Consider the following 21,605-nt stretch of genomic DNA (forward strand, 5'->3'; position numbering starts at 1 on the left):
CTGAAGCTTTGTGGGAGTGTCTACGAGTGCGCAGTTGGGATCTAAGTCGATCTACATAGCCTTGTGTAGTCGTGCGAAGATGATCTTCTTTTTTAAGGCTGCATTGCACGTCAGAAATTCTACAAACACAAAGGGGTTACGAGTAATCTCAAAGGGAATCCGACTCACTTTGAGCAGGCCAAAATGAGAGGCTGAAAGTCGATGCTTCTTTTCCAAAAGAGACTTTGTGATTAGGTAAACTTAGAGTTGTCTGACACATTGAGAGGCGCATTGAGACTCGTTGTTCCTTTTTACAATAACGCAGCAGATTGAGTTTATACCAAACAACTCCTGAGGATCATGTTGCTCAAGCTTACAATGTGGTGATTGTTTTGGGCTTACTGCATCCGTGTTCTGTTAGCACCAAAAAGGGAGCGCATGAGAAATGAAGCTGGTCAGGTGACACTATACAGAACTGGCTTTAGATAGCAGAATGGAAAAGAGATTCAGGACTTGACTCTTGTTCTCTCCTTGTTCACATGACCTTAAGCAACAACAGCACGTTCTTGCTAGGAGAGATGCGAAGGCCAATGCATTTTTAGTGAAACTGGTCAGCTTGTGTCGAAGCAAGGATGTCAGCGTGGCTTTCTTTACGCATCCTCATCAGATTCACCCCCTCTCCTGCTGTTCACTTCTCTCCCAGGGAATCCTCACTCCCCGTCTTTGCGAGGCCAGACCTAAAAATAGGAGCCGTTGTTCTCCCTGTTCTTCCCTTGCATGTCAACCGCCTTCTTTCTTCCTCAAGAGTCACCCAGTTTTGCACCCTTGTCGTTCTTCTGCTAATCCACCACTAGTGTCAATCTACCGAGTCCAGTCAGTGCAGGATGGTCCCGTGTCTCATTCCCTGCAGTCCTGTCACTCAGGCTTCCCGGGCACAAACACAAAGGTCACCTTCACCCAGAGCTCTTCTGCAAAGTGGGCACATTGAACCACTCTGCTCCCGTGTCCTCCACCCTCCCGTCACTGTGCATTTACACAAACAAACCCACTTCCTCCCATGTCCTACATTTGTCTCCACTACTGGGAGAAAAAAGCTAATGAAACTGTGATTCAGCTCCGCAGCTACTCTGCTGAGATCCTCTCTCAGCTCTTACCTGTTATCGCTGGTTTGCCCTCACCAGTGGCGGAACAAGTATCCTTTACCTGTTCAAAAGAAGCAACTACACATCATAAAAATACAAATCCCGCATTGAAATGGCCCTTGGCAGTGTTGACTGTATTATTACATAATCGGATTATTATTATTAATAACGTGATGTCAATATGTAAGCAGTATTTTTGGTGTAGCGGGTTGACATGGAGATAATTTGAACTATTTATAGGCTCATTGTGTTGTTTAAAAAGAATTCTTCATTTGTATCGTATTGTTATATAAATAGTGTGAATGCAGTGCGATAGAAGTACCTCATAATTGTTCTCAAGTGCAGAACCTTCCATTAACTGGTATAATATCATTTTCGAAGTACCGTTAAAACATTCAAGGCATGGTCCAAGTATGCTTAACCAATTAAGTGCATTGGATAATCTAATAGAAAGGGAGAGGGAAGGAGCTGCATAAGAAGGCTTATCATCCTGCTTATCAAAGAGATGCGGGTTTGTTTTTTCAATTGGAGCAGTCCATAAGTTAGTTTGCCAGCCTCCTGACGAGACAGAAGGAGCCCAGCCAAGGATCAGGCTCCCGGGGATTATTTATAGAGTTGAGTGGGCTTCACGGACGCAGGCGTGAAATGTGTCAGAGAGAAAATGCATCATTGATCAAAGCCTGCTCTGAGATGTAGTCTTATTTTTGCCAAACGCTGAACAGAGACGGGGGTTTGGAAGAAAACAATAGCCTTTACTGAAGGCTCCATGTGTGCTGTGCTATAGTAAGCTCGCCTGCTCTTCTGCCCACACAGAGTCCTCTGCACCTCCACAGGTGACTGGACTTCACTGAACACTTGCCAATTTTAGCCTCCTTCTCCTCTTTCTCTACTCCATCATCTAAACAGTTCCTCAGCTCTGGATGTTTAAAATACATACATGGTGGGCGTTTGGAGAGTGAGTGTGCTGCACCTGGAGGCAGGTGTGTGTCCCTCCACAGTAATGTGTGGGTTTTTACAATGAAGCAGAGTGCGTGTGAGCGTGCGTGTGTTAGTCTGTGTACACCACAAGGCACATCTGTCAGAGGACAGCGCAAGGATGCGCTCCCCCACTCTTTGGTCCTGTAGATGAGAGAGGGAAAAAAGTGAGGTGAGGTGGAGGAAGGGTGGAGGAGGGGAGAGGACTGTAGCAGAGGTGTCCTGTACTGCAGCAGCAGCACAGCTCTCTGGTGGCAGGCGGAGGGCACTTCTCTCTCCCCGCCATTCGCTGCATTGCAGACAGCAGTCAAGGTTATGCCTTCGCGGCTGCATTGACAGTCTGGAGTATTGAGGATGCCGGGGCATTCAGTCCGAGAGACAACGATTGAGCTTCGGGAAACTTGTGGCCTCGTTGTCCTGTAATGGTTTTATTTATAGCCACAGAACTTTCATGCTTCAGACTTGTAAATCCCACGTCGACTCCTTCGATAGCGCTTGATGTTTCTCGGCCTTAAAATACCACATTTTCCTTCTTTTACTCTGCACAGATAGCATCTCTTTTATTATTTCCCTGTTGCCTGTAATCTTTTTCAAGCTGTTATTTCATGCAAGCATTGTCTCTGAGGTGGAGGGTAAATGCGGCGGAGATGTGTGGCACATGGACTGGCAGGGTGACATTTGTTGTTAATCAGCCTCCTGCTCATTCTCAGCTCGCCGTGATAAACATGTCACTCTCAGCAACACTGAGGACGCAGGCTGTATATGGTCAGTGCTTCAGAGAGGTTCTTAGCAAAGTTTCATTGGAAATGCATTAGAGAAAGATCACATCTGGTACCGTTGCACGTAAGACCCACTGCAACATTCTCACTTCCTGTTCAAAGTGATCTGTAGTCTAACATAGACACACAGAGAAGAAACAGAGGAGGATAGTCACATTTCCACATCCCGTGTGTGTGCGTGCATGCATGTACCCATAACCATTCCTCCGGCTTCCCCTTTTGTTGCACTCGAAGCTCCGGCAGACGATTCATGGTGAGTTGGGTTAAAGCTGCCTGCCTCTGTCAGATGTTATTGAGGAAGTGATAGATCATTTCCCACAGGCTGGAAACATTCAGCACACCTCCAGTCTGACCTTTTATTGTTTCCCATTATCAATCTCATCTCTATATTGGTGCTATATGAAGGGATTTAGGTTCAGACCTGACATTCAAATGCATCTCCACATGCGTCTTGAATTACCACACGATCATGTCCCAGCTCTATATGCAAATAAACACGGATATAATTAGTTTCTTTGCATGTGTGTGCATACATTTCAGTTGTTACTCTCACATAAATCACACATTATTAGAAAAACCTGCAATGACTTTGACCGAGTCTTTGTCTTGGTGCCAATGTTCAGGTTTTCGGGTACATTTAATTCATTCAGTGCGTTGTCCTTCAATGTTGCCAGGACGCAACATCACGTACAAACTGCTAAAAGAAGGTGGCCATATGCAGCCCCATGCCACCTCCGAATGTGGTCTGAGAGGGATCGGATCTAAATGAGTCTTGAGTGCATTCACACCTGCGCTAACAGTTGTCCACTTGTGAGCTGACCACCCGAGATGCATGATAACACCAGGTCTGAACAGGGCCAGAGACAGAGTAAGATGCAAGGACTGGGTGATGGGGAGAAGGACAAAGTAGGAGAGCAAATAATAGTGAGAGAGTGAAAGGAGAGGACTGGTGACGAGACCTAGTGTCAACTATTATCCTTTCATCGCATCATCGACCATTAGGCAAACACACTTCATGTCACACTCCACACACACTCCACATCTTTGACAAACACAGCCACAGATCCGGTGCCTGTGGCTGCGAACCATTTTGGGAAATGAGAAAACACTGGTGGTAATGAGAGGAATGCTTTGAGTTCTGACAACACTGTTTAATTAAAGCAATGCGGACCACAAGGGAGTACTGAACATAGTTATATCTGATAGGAGTCGATGAGTGCTGCCAGTAGTGATAGCTGTCAGGGACTTGGCACACAGTTTGTTAGCATAAGATGAAAACACTGCTACTCTAGTTTTATTGACTCCCATGATTGTATTGGCGTTGAAAGAAGACACAGTTGTCCGTGTGCTGTGAAATGTTATTTGTCATTGGCTCAGGGAAAAATTACCAAAGCCTCATGTATGATGTTCAAGAGATAAGAGCCTCTTGTTCCTGAGATGAAGTTGTTTTTATGTCTTTTTCATGCACAGGAAGTAACTAATCCATTCCTGAAAAACTAAATAGTCTAATTCCTACACAGAATCTAAGCAAATACTCTAAATACTTTAAACTGCTTCTTGTCAAATCATGAATAAGAGCTGATGAAACAACCTTCAAACGTCCTCCGCTTAGCCAGTGAAAACAGTCGAGACATTTGGCAGGAGATTGTAAGGGAATCCAGGGACAAACAAACCCTTCCTGTGTCTCCCCCCTCACATACACAAGGATTACTCTGTTATTATTTAACACAGCTTCTACAGAATTACCAACATGACCCGACAGACACACAATCACTTAGAGTGAGTGGGAGCTGAGATTGACACCGGACTCCTTGCCTCGGGAAGAGGACGACCACAGACTGATAAGACAGGAAACTGACCGTGAGGAAATCTTGAACTTGATGTGACTTGACCCTGCAAAAGACTTGTTCTCTCGTTGTCTCTCTCTATCATGCTTAGCAACATGCATGCACTCATGAACATGTGCAAACTCACCTGAAGTGAGCTTATGAAATAGGTTCTGCAAGAAATAATTGGCCCCATAGGTGACAGGAGGCGATGGAAAGCAGCTGGGGAGAAGGAAGGCGGTGCGATGGGCCCACAGGAGAGCCTGACGTTGGTGTGTGCATGCGTACGTGCGTGCGTGTGTGTGTGCATTCAAATGTGCGGTGAACTCAGAAAGGTGCGATATGAGTTATGACATAAAGGGAGTTTTAAACTTGAATGTTTTGTGACTGAATTATCCAAGCGAAACGGTAGCACTTGGTGCTTTGTTTCTGTGGTTCCACAGCTCGATAGCATTGACCTCCACTCTCTCTGTGGGCCAGTAATTAGTGAGACTGTTTGGTGCTCTTTAGATGTTCAGAGTTCTCTGGGGGATTTCCATTTTTTTTTTATCGGAGCATGGAAAGAGTGTTGCCAGCAAAACCAAGGCTTTAAAGTCAAGGTAACAGCGTGCACAATGGATCACCACGGATGAAAATGTAAATCCATTAATGCACACACTTGATTCACGCATCTCGCGTCCCCTCTCAGACCTTCGGCTTTCTTGCCTATTCACGCATTATGTTCTTGTTCTGCGAAACTTGCACAAAGATGTGCGGCGCAGAGTACCGCTGTGAGACTTGGAGCAGTCGCCCACATGAGAGATTACAGTGACAAACAGTGACAGGCCAGTCTCCCCCTGACTCTCTTTCCCTCATCTGTCTCACTTTATTCTCTCCATCCCTCCCTCGCCTCTCCTATTTCCAAAATCTGTTTTGATTTCAAAGATGCTTTAAGGGCATGACAGATAACAATGCCATGGTGCCAAGGCACAATGTTCCTTCTCCTCGCTCTCTTTTTTCCACCTTTGAGAATTTCACTTTTCAATTTGATTTAATTTGCTTTATTGGCACTGAGGTTTCACAGCATCGCCAAAACATCTAAACAAATTAGGTTAACATTAAGCTCATTACACTTGCTCTCTTTCTCAATTACTGTCAATCGCTCTTTCTTGCATATACACAATCTTAGCCTACATCCACTTTACTCTCTCTCTCTTTTTTGTTTATATTCTCTTTATGGATGGCTCTTTCCTCGCAGGTTCAGGGAGTAGAGTCTGTTAGAGACCGAATTATGTGTGCCCTAACTCTGTGTGGCATGATTCAGATGTCAGTTTGAGTAACCATCTTGGATATTGGAAGTGTGGTGCCTTGGGGTAGTGGTGGGCAGCACAGACTTGAGGAGGGGAAGGGAGGGGGATGTTCTGATGATGACCTCCCACCTACCTCATCCAAGCACGCTGGGGCTTACTGAGCTGTGAAATCCTTCAAGGCAGAGCTTTAGTGCTTCTGCAGGGAAGGATGTTTGGCTCCAATAGACAACACACACATGCATGTGAGATTTGGGAAAACCTAAACGTTTGAGAGGATTCAGGGAAAACAAATCACATTTAAATAAAGAATTTGATTTAAAAACTTAGTGAAAGTAATTCAACCTGGAAGACAGTGAATTATTGCTACTATGATGAAAATCATTAATCTGAAAATTAAAGGGGAGGATACTGTTTGCCTTGACTAATATATGAGTAAAGTAATTTGGTACACAAATAAACACAGGATGTTTAGACGTTTTACCATCAACACACATGTGCATGCATGTGTCTTCGTGGTGTCTGCATGTGTTTGATTTCTCAGTGTTTGACATATGTCAATATGTGCATTTGATGTGTAATGTGGCTAATTGTCTGTCAGGGTGTCCTATAGGTGTGAACACCCTGATCCTATGATCCCCCAGCACACATGCAGGCAAACACAACACACATACTGTGACTCACTTCTTGGAGAGCACGTCATCAAGAGGGCTCTGCTCTGTTCTGTTCTGTCTGCATTCCCCATTACCCACGCTCCCCTGTTGCCTTATTCACCGATTCTCATTGCACACACACAAATGACACAGTAGCTCTGTGGGCGAGAGGAACTGAGCCATGCCTGACTACTTTCTGCAGACCCCTTTTTAGAGTTGAGATATGATAGGAGCGAGGAGAAGCGAGGAGAAGCGAGTGGCAGCCTGCCAACTAAGCCGTGACGAGGAGGTGGGATGGTTTGAGGTTTGGTGGGATGGGGAGGAAGTGGGCCAGTGGGTAGTGAAAGAGGCAGTATGTCCAGAGTCCCACAGGAAGACCTTTAGGGGAGAGATTCTTCCTCCATGTGTTTAAAAGCAGGTTGAGCAGCTCAGCACTCTGCTCGTACTAAGATTTGACAAGTGGCTGACCCACATACTCTTTTTAGCTTTCAAATGTTGAGCTACACTATGATATTGTATTTTTCAGTCTGAGCAAGATGAATTTTGTAGTTTTTGCTTGTGCTTTTTGACATAACAAGAGATCACGCAGCAGAAGAAGCATTTTAGTTTTTTTTGTTGGGGTGCTTGTGTTGCACCCACAGAAACACTCTCCGGAGATGAAGCAGGCATTAGTTTTCCTGAGAACATTTGTTTTACAGATGATATAACCATAAACATTGGAAATATAATGATTATAAAAAAATAAGAAGTCTATGAAAATAAGTTGTCCTGCAGTACCATTATAAAGAGTTATTGGTTTGGCGAACTCCACTCAGTGGGGCACTGTGTAGTATAACAGGCAAGCTGAGAGCTCATGTTGCATTAATTGCCTCCCTGGAGTTAAGTTGCCCATGTTGAAATGCTTATGGCGCCCAGCGTCAGGGTGTGACAACAGTGACAGGAGGTAGAGCGAGTGTGACATACCACTGCCCTTCAGAGGAAGTTGGGGGACTCATCTCACAGCCTGCCCCGTCCCCAGCGGCTTCACCCTTCCATCAGGGAGTGTTTGACCCAGCCCCGGGCGGTCAGCTTCACCACAGGAAAGGGGATGGGGGAGGTGTGGAGGACTACCGAAATACCCCCACATCACAGCAGCAACAGGCAGCCAAGCCAGAAGCACACACACAAACACACACAAACAGAAATAGTGACATAAATACCAGGAAAGACCCCAGGGGCTGTGAAAAAATGGTGAGAGTGCAACGTGGTTGATCAAGGGAAGAAAAGACAGCTGCATGTAGGAAGGTACAGAGGCAAACATTTATTTAAAGGTTTGTGTCTCTTTTTTGGTCCTGACCTTTTTTTTTATGCATACACCACCCACATATTGTTGACGAGACAAGTGATTAATACTTTACCTCTATCAGCAGCCTTATGATATTGCATTTTAATTCAATAAATAGAAGTCGATGGTGTGTGAAGTGACACATTTTGCCTGCTTGTTTTTGATTAAGAGGCTGGAGCTGAGCAACATGTCACCCTATCTGGCTGTACAGCTAATTGTAACAGCATGTTAATGAGACACACGATTACCCTTGCACTCTTTGACCCTGTGAGGCTACAGCACTTCCCTCAAGAAGGCCTGGAAACTATCAGTCCTGAACAGATCTCCCCCTCTTGCCACTTGCTCAGTCTGCTTTCTGTCTCACAGAGCTTTCTTCACATATCCATAATACCACAGTCAATATAGATGTCCATCTGGTTGACTTTTGCAATGGCAAAAGAGCAAACCAGATGACAGACCAACTGTGTTTCTGGACAGTTTTAAAAACATTGGGTAGAGTAGTTTTCTCTCTCATGAGGCAAAAAGAGCAGGCTAGTGAAACAAAAGCGCATGACATTTCTGTTGTAATGTGATCTCTTGATTACAGCCTCCAGATTTATCTCCTACCACAAGCACTATGGTGGGTTAGGGGCGGAGGAATCAAGAGCATGACAAAATGAGACAAACATGGAGTGAGCATCAATGCTGTGGTCTGTTTTTCTCTCATGAGAATTGGTTGATAAGTTCTTTTCACTCCAAGGTTGTGAAAGAACTGGAAATGTATTGTCCTCCAGCTGAACCAATAGCCCCTCCTTTACCCTCAGTCTTTGCAAGGGTACATACATTACCATGTGCCTGTGGGTCTTGGCACCAGCTCTTACAACAATTGCATGCAAGTACTTCTAGAGGGGGTGAAAATAGATGCTTGAATAACTCTATTTGAGTTGAGCAATGCTTTTGACCTGGGTGGTCCCAGCACACCATCTGCTGTAAAACCAGTGAAGCCACTGACTATAATGTCCAAAAGGTCTCATTTAATCCACATTAAAGAATGATTTGTATCTCTATTAGTGATTTGTAAATTAAGATATTGAGTACTTATATGTAGGGGGAAGAGATAGAGCTCATAAAACAAGGGCAAAACCAGAGAGCGATGATCATGTCATATTTTCAGATTTGCATCAAGTGGTGCTCATTAATCGCGATGAGGTGCCAGGTGTCGTCTGCATCAGACCATCAGATCAGATTGATGTCCCTGAGGGATCTCAATATGACTAAAGTTAAACCACGCTCAAGGGAGATCCGTCAGACCTTGGGGGTAAGACATACTCACTCCTCCATTGCCCTGGTGTCCTCTGCTCTTTCACGCTTTCTTTCTTCGAACTGGCGACGATAAACAGACATGGAACAAGGAGGAATATTGGAGTTTTTGCAAGTAGTAATCAAGCATTGCCACTGACCTCTGACTGTGGTAATAGATGCTTTTTACTCAATTATTTTTATACAGAAATTGTCCTCTGTCTGAGTTTCAACAATGACTCAAAGGCTAGAATATTTATTATGTAACAGTAATTTGTGGTTTGGTTTAGTTTTGATTTTGATGTACTGTTCTATGTGGTATGCATTATTCAACAAGCCTATTTTCCATGCCCTTAACCAGGCCATCTGCATTCAGGCTATCTAGCTAACCACAGCCTTATGTGGAAATAGGGCAGTGCTGTTTGTCTTCTTTCTGCCAGCAAAGCTCACATCTAAAAGCTGCAAAAGTTCAGCAATCTCGTGGCAGGTGGTGTGTGGCACATCTGTTTTATTACTTTTGAAGTTTTGCTTCTGTCTCCTTTGAGCAAGGAATCGACTGGCAAGGAATGTGTATGTGAGGTTGCCCACAGGATGAATATTTAACCAAATCTCATTTGCAGTTATAATATAACTTAAAACCAATTTTAAAGCCTTAACTTTGTTTGAGAGATTAAAGCATTGTGACTTGAGCCAAGTCAAAATTGTACCTCTAGTTTTGTACCCTATCATTACAGCATGCAGTCCTGTTAAAAAAAAAACTGACCTCATGCATTACAGCATATTCCAATTTGTCTCAGCAGCTCAGCACACTTTACTGATGGGAATGATATCTTATGTCATCTACATTTTAGCGTCATAACAGCTTGTGTTTAGATTTAGGATTTTTCTTTTAGGATTCAATTGGCATATATCTATCTAGGTGTAAATCCGCTCTGATGAATTGGCTAACTAGCCTTTTGTGTCTTTTCTCCTCTTCTATACATTATAATCTCACTGTACTTGTCACTGTTGTTTCCTCAATTCAGCTACAAAGTGTAACCAAGAAATCCTTCTCTACCCCAACCCTCCCCCACCCCTTTCTGTTTCCAGGATTGTTCCAAACAGAGGCAGGTGAGGAAGAAAACGGTATCCTTCAGCTCAATGCCAAGTGACCGCAAGATCAACAGCACAGCTGCATGCATGGCCTTCATGATGGAGGGTTGTGAGATGAAAAAGGTGCGCTCCAACTCGCGCATGTACAACCGTTATTTCCTGCTGGATCCAGACATGCACTGGCTCCGTTGGGAGCCATCTAAGAAAGATTCAGAGAAGGCAAAACTCGAGATCAAGGGCATTAAGGAGGTCCGTTTGGGAAAGAAAACTCCAGTTCTGCGCAGCAATGGTCTCTCAGATCAGTTCCCTGATGAATGCGCCTTTTCAATCATCTATGGGGATAACTATGAGTCCTTAGATTTGGTAGCCAGTACAGCCGATGTTGTCAGCACCTGGGTAATGGGCTTAAGGTATCTGGTGTCTTATGGACGACACACCGTGGACATGGTAGAACCAAGCCAACCCAGTCTACGAACGTCTTGGATTGGCTCAGTGTTTGATCTAGCAGATATGGAAAAGGAAGGACACATAGACCTGTTCAGGGCCACCCAGATAATCAAGGGACTCAACCCTGGAATGAAAGAGTCTAGGATAGAGCTGAAGTTCAAGGAACTCCAGAAAGCAAAAGACCAATACGGAGAAGCAATTAACATGGACACCTTTGTGGAGGCCTACTGTGAGCTCTGCACACGACCAGAGATCTTCTTCCTACTGGTACAGTTCTCCAGTAACAAGGAATATCTGGACAGTAAAGATCTGATGCTATTTGTGGATGTGGAGCAGGGTGTGGAAGCTGTAACGGAGGACATGTGCAGGGATATTGTTCAGAAATTTGAGCCATCCGCCGAAGGTAGGGAGAGGGCCTACCTCTCCATTGATGGTTTTACCCACTACCTCCTCTCCTCTGAATGCCACATCTTTGACCCCCAACACAAACGTGTGTGCCAGGATATGAACCAGCCTCTGTCCCACTACTACATCAACTCGTCACACAATGCCTCACTTCTGGAAGACCATTTCTGGGGTTCAGCAGATATCAGCAGCTACATCCGAGCTCTAAGAATGGGCTGTCGGAGCATTGAGGTCATTGTATGGGATGGCCCTGATAATGAACCAGTGGTGTATGTGGGTAGTTCTGTAGCCTCACATCTAGCTTTCTCTAAAGTCCTGGACATCATAAACCAATATGCTTTTGAGAGCTCTGAGTATCCCCTGATTCTCTGCTTAGTAACCCACTGCTGCATCCCCCAACAGAGGGTCATGGCACAGCATATGAAGAAGATTATTGGGGACAGGCTGTATGTTGAACCCCCAAACAAGGAGGACAACTACCTCCCATCCCCTGAGAAACTAAAAGGTAAAATCCTCATCAAGGGTAAGAGACTACCGCCCAACTGCACTGACGTTGAGGGTGATGTGACTGATGAGGAGGAGGGTCTGGAAATGTCTCGAAGAGTGGGAGCTAATGAGAAGGACCAGCTAAATGGCTTGGGTTACAAGAGACTTAGACTGTGCAGGGAGCTCTCTGATGTAGTATCTCTCTGTAAGTCAGTCCAGTTTCGAGACTTTGAGATCTCTAAGAAAGACCAAAAGTACTGGGATATTTGCTCCTTCAATGAGGTAGATGCAAACCGATTTGCCAATGAGTTTCCAGAGGAATTTGTCTGTTATAACAAGCGCTTTCTCTCCAGGGTATATCCCACACCTATGAGAATTGATGCCAGCAACATGAACCCCCAGGACTTTTGGAAGTGTGGCTGCCAGATTGTGGCCATGAACTACCAAACGCCAGGCCTGATGATGGACCTCAACCTAGGCTGGTTCAGGCAGAATGGTAACTCTGGGTATGTTTTGCGGCCAGCCATCATGAGGGAGGAGGTGTCTTACTTCAGTGCCAATGCTCGGGACTCACTGCCAGGGGTGTCTGCTCAGCTTCTTCACATCAAGGTCATCAGTGGGCAGAATCTGCCCAAGCCTCGCGGCTCTGCAGCTAAGGGTGACGTTGTGGAGCCCTACATATATGTGGAGATTCACGGCATCCCGGCTGACTGTGCTGAGCAAAGAACCAAGACTGTTTCCCAGAATGGTGACAACCCTATTTTTGATGAGAGTTTTGAATTCCAGATTAATTTACCAGAACTTGCAGTGCTGCGCTTTGTCGTGCTGGATGACGACTACATTGGAGACGAGTTCATTGGCCAATACACCATCCCATTTGAGTGCCTACAGCCAGGCTATAGACATGTCCCCCTACAATCTCTGACAGGAGAGTTCCTACCCAACACCACCCTGTTTGTCCATGTAGCCATCACCAATAGGCGGGGTGGAGGAAAGGCTCATAAGAGGGGTTTGTCTGTCAGGAAGGGTAGGAAGGCCCGGGAGTACACCATCACCAAGACTACAGGGATCAAAGTACTGGACGAGCTCTTCAGAGCTTCCACCCAGCCCCTCAGAGAGGCCACAGACCTCAGAGAAAATGTGCAGGTAAGGAACTACACACTAAAGTTTTTAAAAAGTGAGCTTTGTTTGAACATATTGCTTTTACATGTCTTTTTCTGTTCTAGTGGAGGGTTTATGATGTTGATGATGCAGACCAAGTAAATAACACCATAGATCACTCTTTGATTATTGTGTTTGTGGTCCAAAACGTAAATAATATTATTTTATTTTATAGAGCAATGACATTCAACTTGTAAACAATGATAACACTTTAGACCCAATGCTGTACAACACTTGGCTCCCCAGCAGTTATTTCACAACACTTTGTTTTAGACTCAGCACTTGATCCTGGTAGATTGGGTAGTAAAGATACTGGGATCATCAAAATCATTCATGTTCATGTCTGCAGGCACAGAATAGGCTTATCAATCTTCATGGTATTATTCTGAATATTATATGTTATGTTACAGTAGATTTTCTATCATGCATTTCTGCGTATTGAGTTTTATGTTAAGTTATGAAAAGACAGATAAGCCATTTCCACCAAATACTACATGACCTTGTATTGCTTCAGTAGGTCCAAATTGAGTGTTGAGTGTAAGTGTTTCTGGTCGGACTCATTTCACTCGTTAGGCATGTCACTGATTTTGCTTTATTAATGTTGTAGAAGCGAAGGGCAATAAAGTGGCATTGCTGTACAATTATGAGGTTTATGGTTTAGTGTAATCATTAATGAGGGACAATTATTGCCCCGGGGAGAGGACTGGGTTGAAAGGCACTTAGTGCACTACTTTAAAACTCCTCTAAATGAAGATTAGTAACCACGTTGTATATTTGGCTGATGACCAGCAGCAGAAGCCTTTTAGTGCATGTATCAGTTTGTTTGTGATGACTGAAGGGTGTGATACGAAGCTTGTCTCATTTGTTCAGTCTACAAATTACAAAACAGAGAGAGCCAGTGAGCCGTTTAAATGCAACGTGTTGTTTCACTATTCTCTGACAGCTAACAACATAAAAATGATCTGGCTATACACTTTTAACTGTTGACACAACTCCATCCACAATGACATTTGGTTGAGTTGTTAAAATAAAACAAACGAATGCAATGAGTTAAATTGCATTTGCTTATTTATTTAACAGTAAACTCTTCTGACTTTTTCTCTAGATAATACAATATATCTTTATTGTCCACCATGGTGGAACTGTGTATTGGACTCACCAAACACAAGACACAACTTAAAAAGCAGACAAGCAGTAAGTAAAACAAACACATAGACAGGTCCTATTGCACAATAAAAAAGTTTATGTCAATGTATGTGGCTTAAAACTTCTCAGTCACTTTTCTGAGTTAAAAGCATTGATGGCACTTGGCGTGAAGGACTTCTTAAATACATGTTTAGTTGCCAGAGGGACTCAAGAGCTCAAACTAGCTGCCAGGATACTCCCTGCTCTCGTCCTCCTTCCTAATAATGTACATACATATATCTCACTTTAAAAACATGGTACTAGGTAGTAGGTAATCTGATTACTGATTATCTTCTCTAATGTCCTGCATTAACCTGAGATCTCCAGAAACCTGATGTATTGTGCATGAATAGCCAATGCTGGAAGAATGCAAGCTTTACAAAAATCTAACAAATAATGTTGTATAATAAAACATACAATTAGACAAACGCATGTGTGTTCAGCAGAAGCTATTGTAGCACCCTCCTGTTTATGTATCCAGGTCATAAATACCAAGATCTGTCCATCTGTCTTCAGTGAGCAGTAACCTCAGTCTAATGGCACAGCAAAAGACCAGACCAAACTAAAAGAAGGCGGAGATGTGATTAAAGGTCCTGTGGCATGCTGTCATGCCTTTTTCAGTTGTGGAAATAGTCAATGTTCTGACCCCAGGAAATATGCTTGTGTTCAGGAGGTGAAATTGATCCTGTAATTATAGAGGTAACATTAGCAAATCGTAGCTTGAATAGGCTATATAAATACATTTGATTTGATTTGATAGGATAAGAGGAAGGTAATTACATGAAAATCATTAGAAATGAAAGTGTGAATACAAGCAAATAATAAACAACCCTGACCAAAAAGTGTGTCCTGAGTAGGCAACATATTATAATATTTGGCCCAATCAAAGTGTTGCTTGTTTGAATAATAAACTAATTAGTGACAAATGGACACCTCAACAGTTTGTCATGATTAGGTCCTGTGCTTGTGTGTGAGTCAGCATGGGAACATTTCATGAATAAGACATGTAATATGGTTCACTGTGAAGTCAGCCCTGTAAATCTGACACGACTTCCACACGTCCTAACTCACTAACTCACTAACTCAATGTATTAATGCTACATATAAAATAATCACAGGCATGTCCTGTGTCTTAGCCGACACTCGAACCTGTTCTTTAGTTTCAAATCATCTCTCAAAACATGGCCAAACAAGATGGCCGTATACAATTGGAATCGGCTTCTTTTAACCTGATCAAACAACATCACGACCGCTCCTCAAACCACAACATCCCCAGGTTTGAAATGTAAATTTTTCTTTTTGAAATGAAGAGATAAAAGTTGATGAAATGAAAGAGGCGAAGTTGAGAGGAGGGCTTTAAACCTTTTGCCTTTTAAATGTGAATCATGGACAATTGTGAAAGCTTTGTAGAGGCCAGCTGTGTGGAGCCAGGTGCCTTTAATCTGCAGGGAACTGCAAGGCAGAAGCAGGGTCAGTGGCCAACAAGCAACAAGGTAACAACCAAGCCATCTCTGGAAGCTTCACCACCCCTGACTTTGAGCGAAGATTAGACTTTAACGTGAGAAAGAAATACCTTTTGTACTCGTACTCACACAGATCCCAGATATCATGGCATACAACCATAACCATGAAAGCAGTGCACACTCAAACCTCTTTAGATGTCACCCTCAGAAGCATTATTTCACCTCAGTAAGCTCTTTAAGACTCCTTTTATCCTCCATCATCAAAGCTTCCTGGTGGTCTGCTTTTATTAATAAATACAAGTGTGTTTGACTATTCAAACGACGGAGGAGATCTATGAACATTGACCAGTTCAGGTTGCCATGTTTTCAACTCAATTATTCCTGTGGCAGATTTGAATAAAGTCCTTTCCCTAGTGCCGCCACCCATGAACCTTTAGTGTTGATGGGGGTGGAGGAGAACTGCCAACCTGTAGTTTTCGTGCGTGTCTGTGTGAGTGTATACCATCATAGGCACATTCACCACCACTCAATACTGTGGGCCAGAGAGACGAGGAGACAGATTGAAGCAGAAAGAGAGAGCGAGAGGAGCAAACAGAAACAATAGCAGTGTTGTAACGGGACACGGAGCGCTCGTTTGGGGAATGTTAGATGGGGAGTAAAGTGGGGGAAGGGAGTAATTAAAAACACAAGCCTCTCATTGGTGTATTTTAACACTATAGCTTGGAAACAGCATGTCTTTTATTGCACAACAATTACCGGAAAAAACATTCACACATGCGTGGAATCATACAAAAGCATAATGAATGCTAAGAACTTGGGCTCAGACCACACTGAGACATAAACACATGCAGTCACACACCGGGCTTTAATTCAGAGCCCCAGAGCTGTCCCGTTTCCACCATTGTGTTTCTTCTCGCGGCTGCGCTCAATGGCCCAAGTGGTGTTAACTGTGGCTGATGCTCAGTATACAGATGCCGACTGCGTCCCATGGCCACCCTCTCCGTCTACAGGAAGGTTGGGCACTGCAGTGACAGCACATCCTCTGGGATAGGGGGGGGAGGCGGGGGGGAATTTTTCTGCAGGCGTGGAGGTCTAGCCCAGGGAGACGGCTGGTTCCCACAGTGCCGAGTGTGTGGACGGATTCCCAAGTACCGATTCTTATTCTCTCTCTTACCTGCCTTGTGTTTCCACAATGTGCGGTTCCAGACTTGGTTCTTCGTGCCTCAGCCTAGACTGCTCTTCTGCACTCCTTCTCTTTCACTGTCCCTCACTCTTCTCTCACCTAGCTCTGTCACACTCTCCCTTGGAGCTGTCTTTTAACCAAGCTGACTGACTGAAACGGCAGCCTGGGTCGGTCTCTTGAATTCCCATGCTGGCAGAAGAATGAAACACTGTGACAGGCAGTTGCCTCGTTGCTGGGGCTGCGAAGCATTTGAACCCAGACGTGCAGAAACTCTGGTTTCAGTGGACTGGAAAGCAGGCTGGCTGCTCACAAACATCGCATCTGCTCTGTTGTGAGAGTTGTGTGGTTATAAAAAATTGTCACATGACAGGTCGATGAAAATGCAAAATAACTTAATTCTAGTGAAGAATAACCTTATTGTAATTATACATTTAAAAGATTTGTGCATAAGCAGGAATGTAGAGCAACATGAAATTAAAGGACAAATGTTTTGTCCCTAAAATCAATGAATAATTGTGACCTCAAAATGTATTAAAAATAATTGTGCAGGCCAAGATTGATGGCAGACCCGCTCCACTGACCGAGCTACGGCTGCGCCTGATGAAAAATAAGATCTGCTATCGGTAACAGATTAAACAAACGGGACATGTTGATGGATTTATTTATTTATCTAGCAGCTAAAATGGCCAGTGGTCCATGTAGAAACGGGAATGTAAGGAGAAGAATGCTTTGGTAACTTCATTTTTGATATTTTCCGTGAGAGACTAAAGACAAATGCAACGATCTGTGAAGAAGAGGGTGAAAGAAGAGAAGGAGGCATTAAGAGAGAGAGAGGGGTGAGTGACTGTGGTCGGAGGTTTGGCTCCAGAGACTCTGGGATGTTGAAGAGCCGACTGACGTTATGGGAGACGGATAGTTTTACTCGCTGCTATCTTATCTTGTTTCAGCTCTGAGGGAAGTATCAGGCTCTCTCTCATTAAATCTACTCACTCACTCAAATGCAAAATGTGTTAGCAATATTTGCCATAATCACTTCATTGGTCGGGCAAAAGAACCCTACAGGAATTAGCCTTTGGTGACGTCGTGACAGCCATGTGTCCGAGCACATGGACAGAATGTTTATGTACATTGTTTTATTTCTACTTTTATATTCAACACTAACTTTTAATTGATGCTGCTTCCCAGAGCAACTTAAAATGAGTGAACATCTGTTAAGTAACAACGGAAATTGACACAAATGGGGCGTAGAGAGTTGAGTATTTCTATTTATGCCTTTTTTTTTATGTGTTCATTCCCAAATTCTTTCCCAGAATGCCATGGTGTCCTTCAAGGAGCTCTGTGGCCTGACCCCGGCGGCGAACATGAAGCAGTGTATCCTGACGGTGTCTACCTGGCTGATGAACAGCGAGAGGTCACTGAGGGTCACGGTGGACCTGAGCGAGACTTACCCAACCATGGAGGCTCAGGGTCCTGTGCCTGAGCTGCTGCGCAAAGTGCTCAACGCCTACGACATGGTGAATACCCTGCACGCACACAGAAGAGAGAATATGTTGCACAAACTGTTAATACTGCTGTTGTGACTATTGAATTACACATTTTTGAACAAATTCAGTACACACACACACACTTATATGCATCTTATGAAAGTTTAGGGAGATTTAAAAAAGCCTCTTCGTTTATATATAAGTCCCTCATAAAACTGTCTTCACACGTTAAAGCAGAAATGGATAACCCCCCCCCCCCCCCCCCCCCCCCCCCATAGCTTTTCCAAACAAACTGCGCAACAGATTAATTTCACATTTCCTGTCAATTGAACAGGAAGATGGATCTACTTGTTCTATAGTTACCCTACATCGTTAACGGGAAACATTACTCTGGCTCTTCCACTCCCTTGGGAAAGCTTCTGTGAGCTTAGCGTCTGATTTAAGCATTCACACAGCTGGATGTGTTTTACAAGGCTTCTCATCATGACTAAAACCACCTATTTGACCGGACAGATTGTCAAGCTGCTGCTCCTTATTGTATAATTCCACGTGTCCTTTCCATCCTGCCTCCTCTCTTATATGAACACTGCACTTTTCACCACTTGACATTGACATTGGCCCAAAAGGGGGTTTGGAGGACTGTAATTAGTTATCACCCGCTGCTTCCTCTCCCATCCTGTGAGGCTCGGGTGGGGGCTGGTGAAGTGGGTCATGAGCTAGAAACAAGGTTGTTGCGTCCACACACTGCTCAGGTTGTCGGCGCTCCTGCTGCTGATACCTCCAGGAGTGACGCAGCGAGTGACATCAGGAGCGGCGCGGAGTGCGGCTCCAAATAGAATCTGCTTGGGCTTTTATGAGTCCTCACACCAGACAGGAGGTTTGGCACTGTCAAAGCAACTCTCACGCTCCAATCCACACACACACAAAAAAAACCGTTCTGGGGAACGAGCAGAAAAGCTGGCCCAGAATCCATCATTTAGAGTTTTAGAGATTAGAACATTCTCAGGCCTTTAACACCAAATGTTTAATATGAAATAACCCTATAATAACATTTCTCCTAAGTACTACAAAGTATGTTGAACTACATCAGTGGTTTGGATAAACGTTAGCCTTTGGAAGGTGATGAAGCATGAACGTACATTAACCTATGGTGTTGTCCTGAGGGTTGGGCCTGGTCAGCTGTTGTTTTTGAGTGTTTTTGTTTGCTTCCCTGCTCAATAACAGAGGACCCAGTGTTAGCAGTATGCTGTATGTGTGTGTAAATGCATGTGACTTCATGGCTGCCAAAACTAATTTACTGGAGGATATCAGTGTGCAGTGCATGTCCTCATTCACCCCCCTGTGGGCAGCAGCCAGCCAACGTTATAACCCTGAACTGAACGAAGCGTCAGCACATTGGAACTCTGTTTCACGTACACACATATGTACAGTTATGTAAATGGACACAGACACGTTTCTTTCGTTACGCTCATTCCCTAACCATTCAGAAATAATTGACCCAAAATGCTTGAACACAAAACAGCGTTCATTAATTCTGTGTTAATACTGGGTTTTTATTTTGTATTTTATGGGCAATTTGCCAAATGTGGAACATCGTGTTGATATATTTACAGTGCAGCTAAAATGGCACTTAGAGATTCAGAGCTTCTTTTTCGACTCACCATTTTGTGCAGCACACAGGAAAGAAATCCACTCCAGTAGAGGCTGAGGTGCTACGTTCAAGACATGTTGCATTCAGCGCTCTCCCTTGCTGCTGTGGGAAAGATTTGCTCTCTTTCTTACTTTCATTATTGCTACAACTCTCACTCACACAAACGTCTCACAGTCCTTGGGGTTGGAAAGAAAGTGATTGGAAATGTAGGTTTATCAAATACATGCAGATACAATGTATACGGCATCAAAGATTCTGCATATTTGAGTTTTTTCCTTTTAGATTCTTCTCTTAAAACATCCCCTTAATGAAGGGACTGTGCAAAACGAGCTCGCCTTACAAAACAGTTTGCACTGACACCGGTTCTCATAAGGATAGCAAAACAAGAAAAGACACACACACACACACACACACACACACACACACACACACACACACACACACACACACACACACACACACACACACAGTATGATAGTCCACTTCCTGTCTCCCTGCTAACAAGGAGTGTGAAACTTCATTAGCTTCCCCCTCAGTGCTTCAGGGCTGGTCCAGCTGCTCCTCTTCAGCCTGTGGGATGATGTTTAGGGGCTAACACCGCGTTGTGTCGGTCAGATGCAAAAGTGAAGGTGGAAATAGGAAGTTGCATCTCTGCCACTCTTGGTTTCCTTGTGGTACCAATACATGCAGAGTCAGAATCAACTATATATGTCAAAACCTAGAAACACTGGAACTAATCGTTGCAGCTATAATGAATAATAAGTCACTCTACCTACAGGTTTTATGTGCATGTACTAACCGTATGCATGTCAGTACTGATTATATAGTGTACAAATCACAGGTCTATGTCATGTACTTTTAGATTGTTGGGAAAGTAAACAGGCCTACTTTGCTTTTTTAACCCCTATAAGTCCATAAAACTGAACAGACTGCTTATAAATTTCACATGAATTATATGTAGCTTTCTCTTGTACCGGCATACAAGATGAAATAAATCTGAACTATGTTGTTTACACGACCAATTAATTGACCAATCAAATGAAGATATTTAAATGACGGCTACATGAGGTCGTTTGGTTAAGGCTGAAATGTTAGTGTGTCTGTAAACATGGCAGTTAAGAGCTCAGCCCAAATACTTGCCTTGAAGGTCATCTGCTTAAGGCTTTTCAGGTATGACTCAGGTATGACGCAGAGATGCGATGTGATTAACTTCATGTCTTCTTTGTCTTCTAGATGATCCAAACCAGCAGAACACTGATCGAGTCGGCTGACGTCGTCTATTGCAAGCTCACACAAGCACAGCGGGCAGGTACGTTGCATTATGGGAGTCCTCAGTCTGCAACATCCCTATTCATCCTCTACATCTTCTACTCTTCAGAGCAGGTTGATCACAACTGGATGCGTAATCCAAGCTCATATTTAGTTTGCCAGCAGAAATAGGGAGTTGAAGAGTCTCTTAATTCATGATGTGAAGCAGCAGTACCATAAAACAAAGCAGCATAAGGAAGATCTCTCTGCTACTGTGAGGGGAAATGACTGTATCAGACACAAATTAAGAAACCTTACTGACTTACATGTTTATTTCATTCCATGAAGAAAAATATAATCATGAGACACAAAGCAATTTACATTTGAGCTGCTGTGCTCTTTGTTCCAGATGAATCATGCACCGTAAGAGCGGGCATCTGCAGCCTTGAAGCGTATTATGTGTCGTGTCCTCCTGCCTAATAGAATGAGCGTAGTGTATCAGCATCAACATCAACAGCAGTGGCTGCTGTCAATAGAACAGGCCATCATCAGTGAGTC

General features: G+C 43.8%; 1 protein-coding gene across 2 annotated transcripts in view; it reads left to right on the forward strand.

The window, feature by feature from the left end:
* LOC115011995 (inactive phospholipase C-like protein 2) overlaps positions 1-21,605 on the forward strand; it is a 59,749-nt gene that overhangs the window by 24,943 nt on the left and 13,201 nt on the right. For both annotated transcript variants that reach the window (XR_003832630.1, XM_029437350.1), the window contains exons 2-4: positions 10,332-12,818; positions 17,975-18,178; positions 21,033-21,108. Coding sequence is in view for 1 of the 2 variants with exons in the window: in XM_029437350.1 (XP_029293210.1) it covers positions 10,332-12,818; positions 17,975-18,178; positions 21,033-21,108 (2,767 nt within the window). In the remaining variant the exon portion in view is untranslated. The remainder of the gene's footprint in view (positions 1-10,331; positions 12,819-17,974; positions 18,179-21,032; positions 21,109-21,605) is intronic.

The sequence above is a fragment of the Cottoperca gobio genome, chromosome 8, assembly GCF_900634415.1.
Source record: "Cottoperca gobio chromosome 8, fCotGob3.1, whole genome shotgun sequence".
NCBI lineage: Eukaryota > Metazoa > Chordata > Actinopteri > Perciformes > Bovichtidae > Cottoperca > Cottoperca gobio.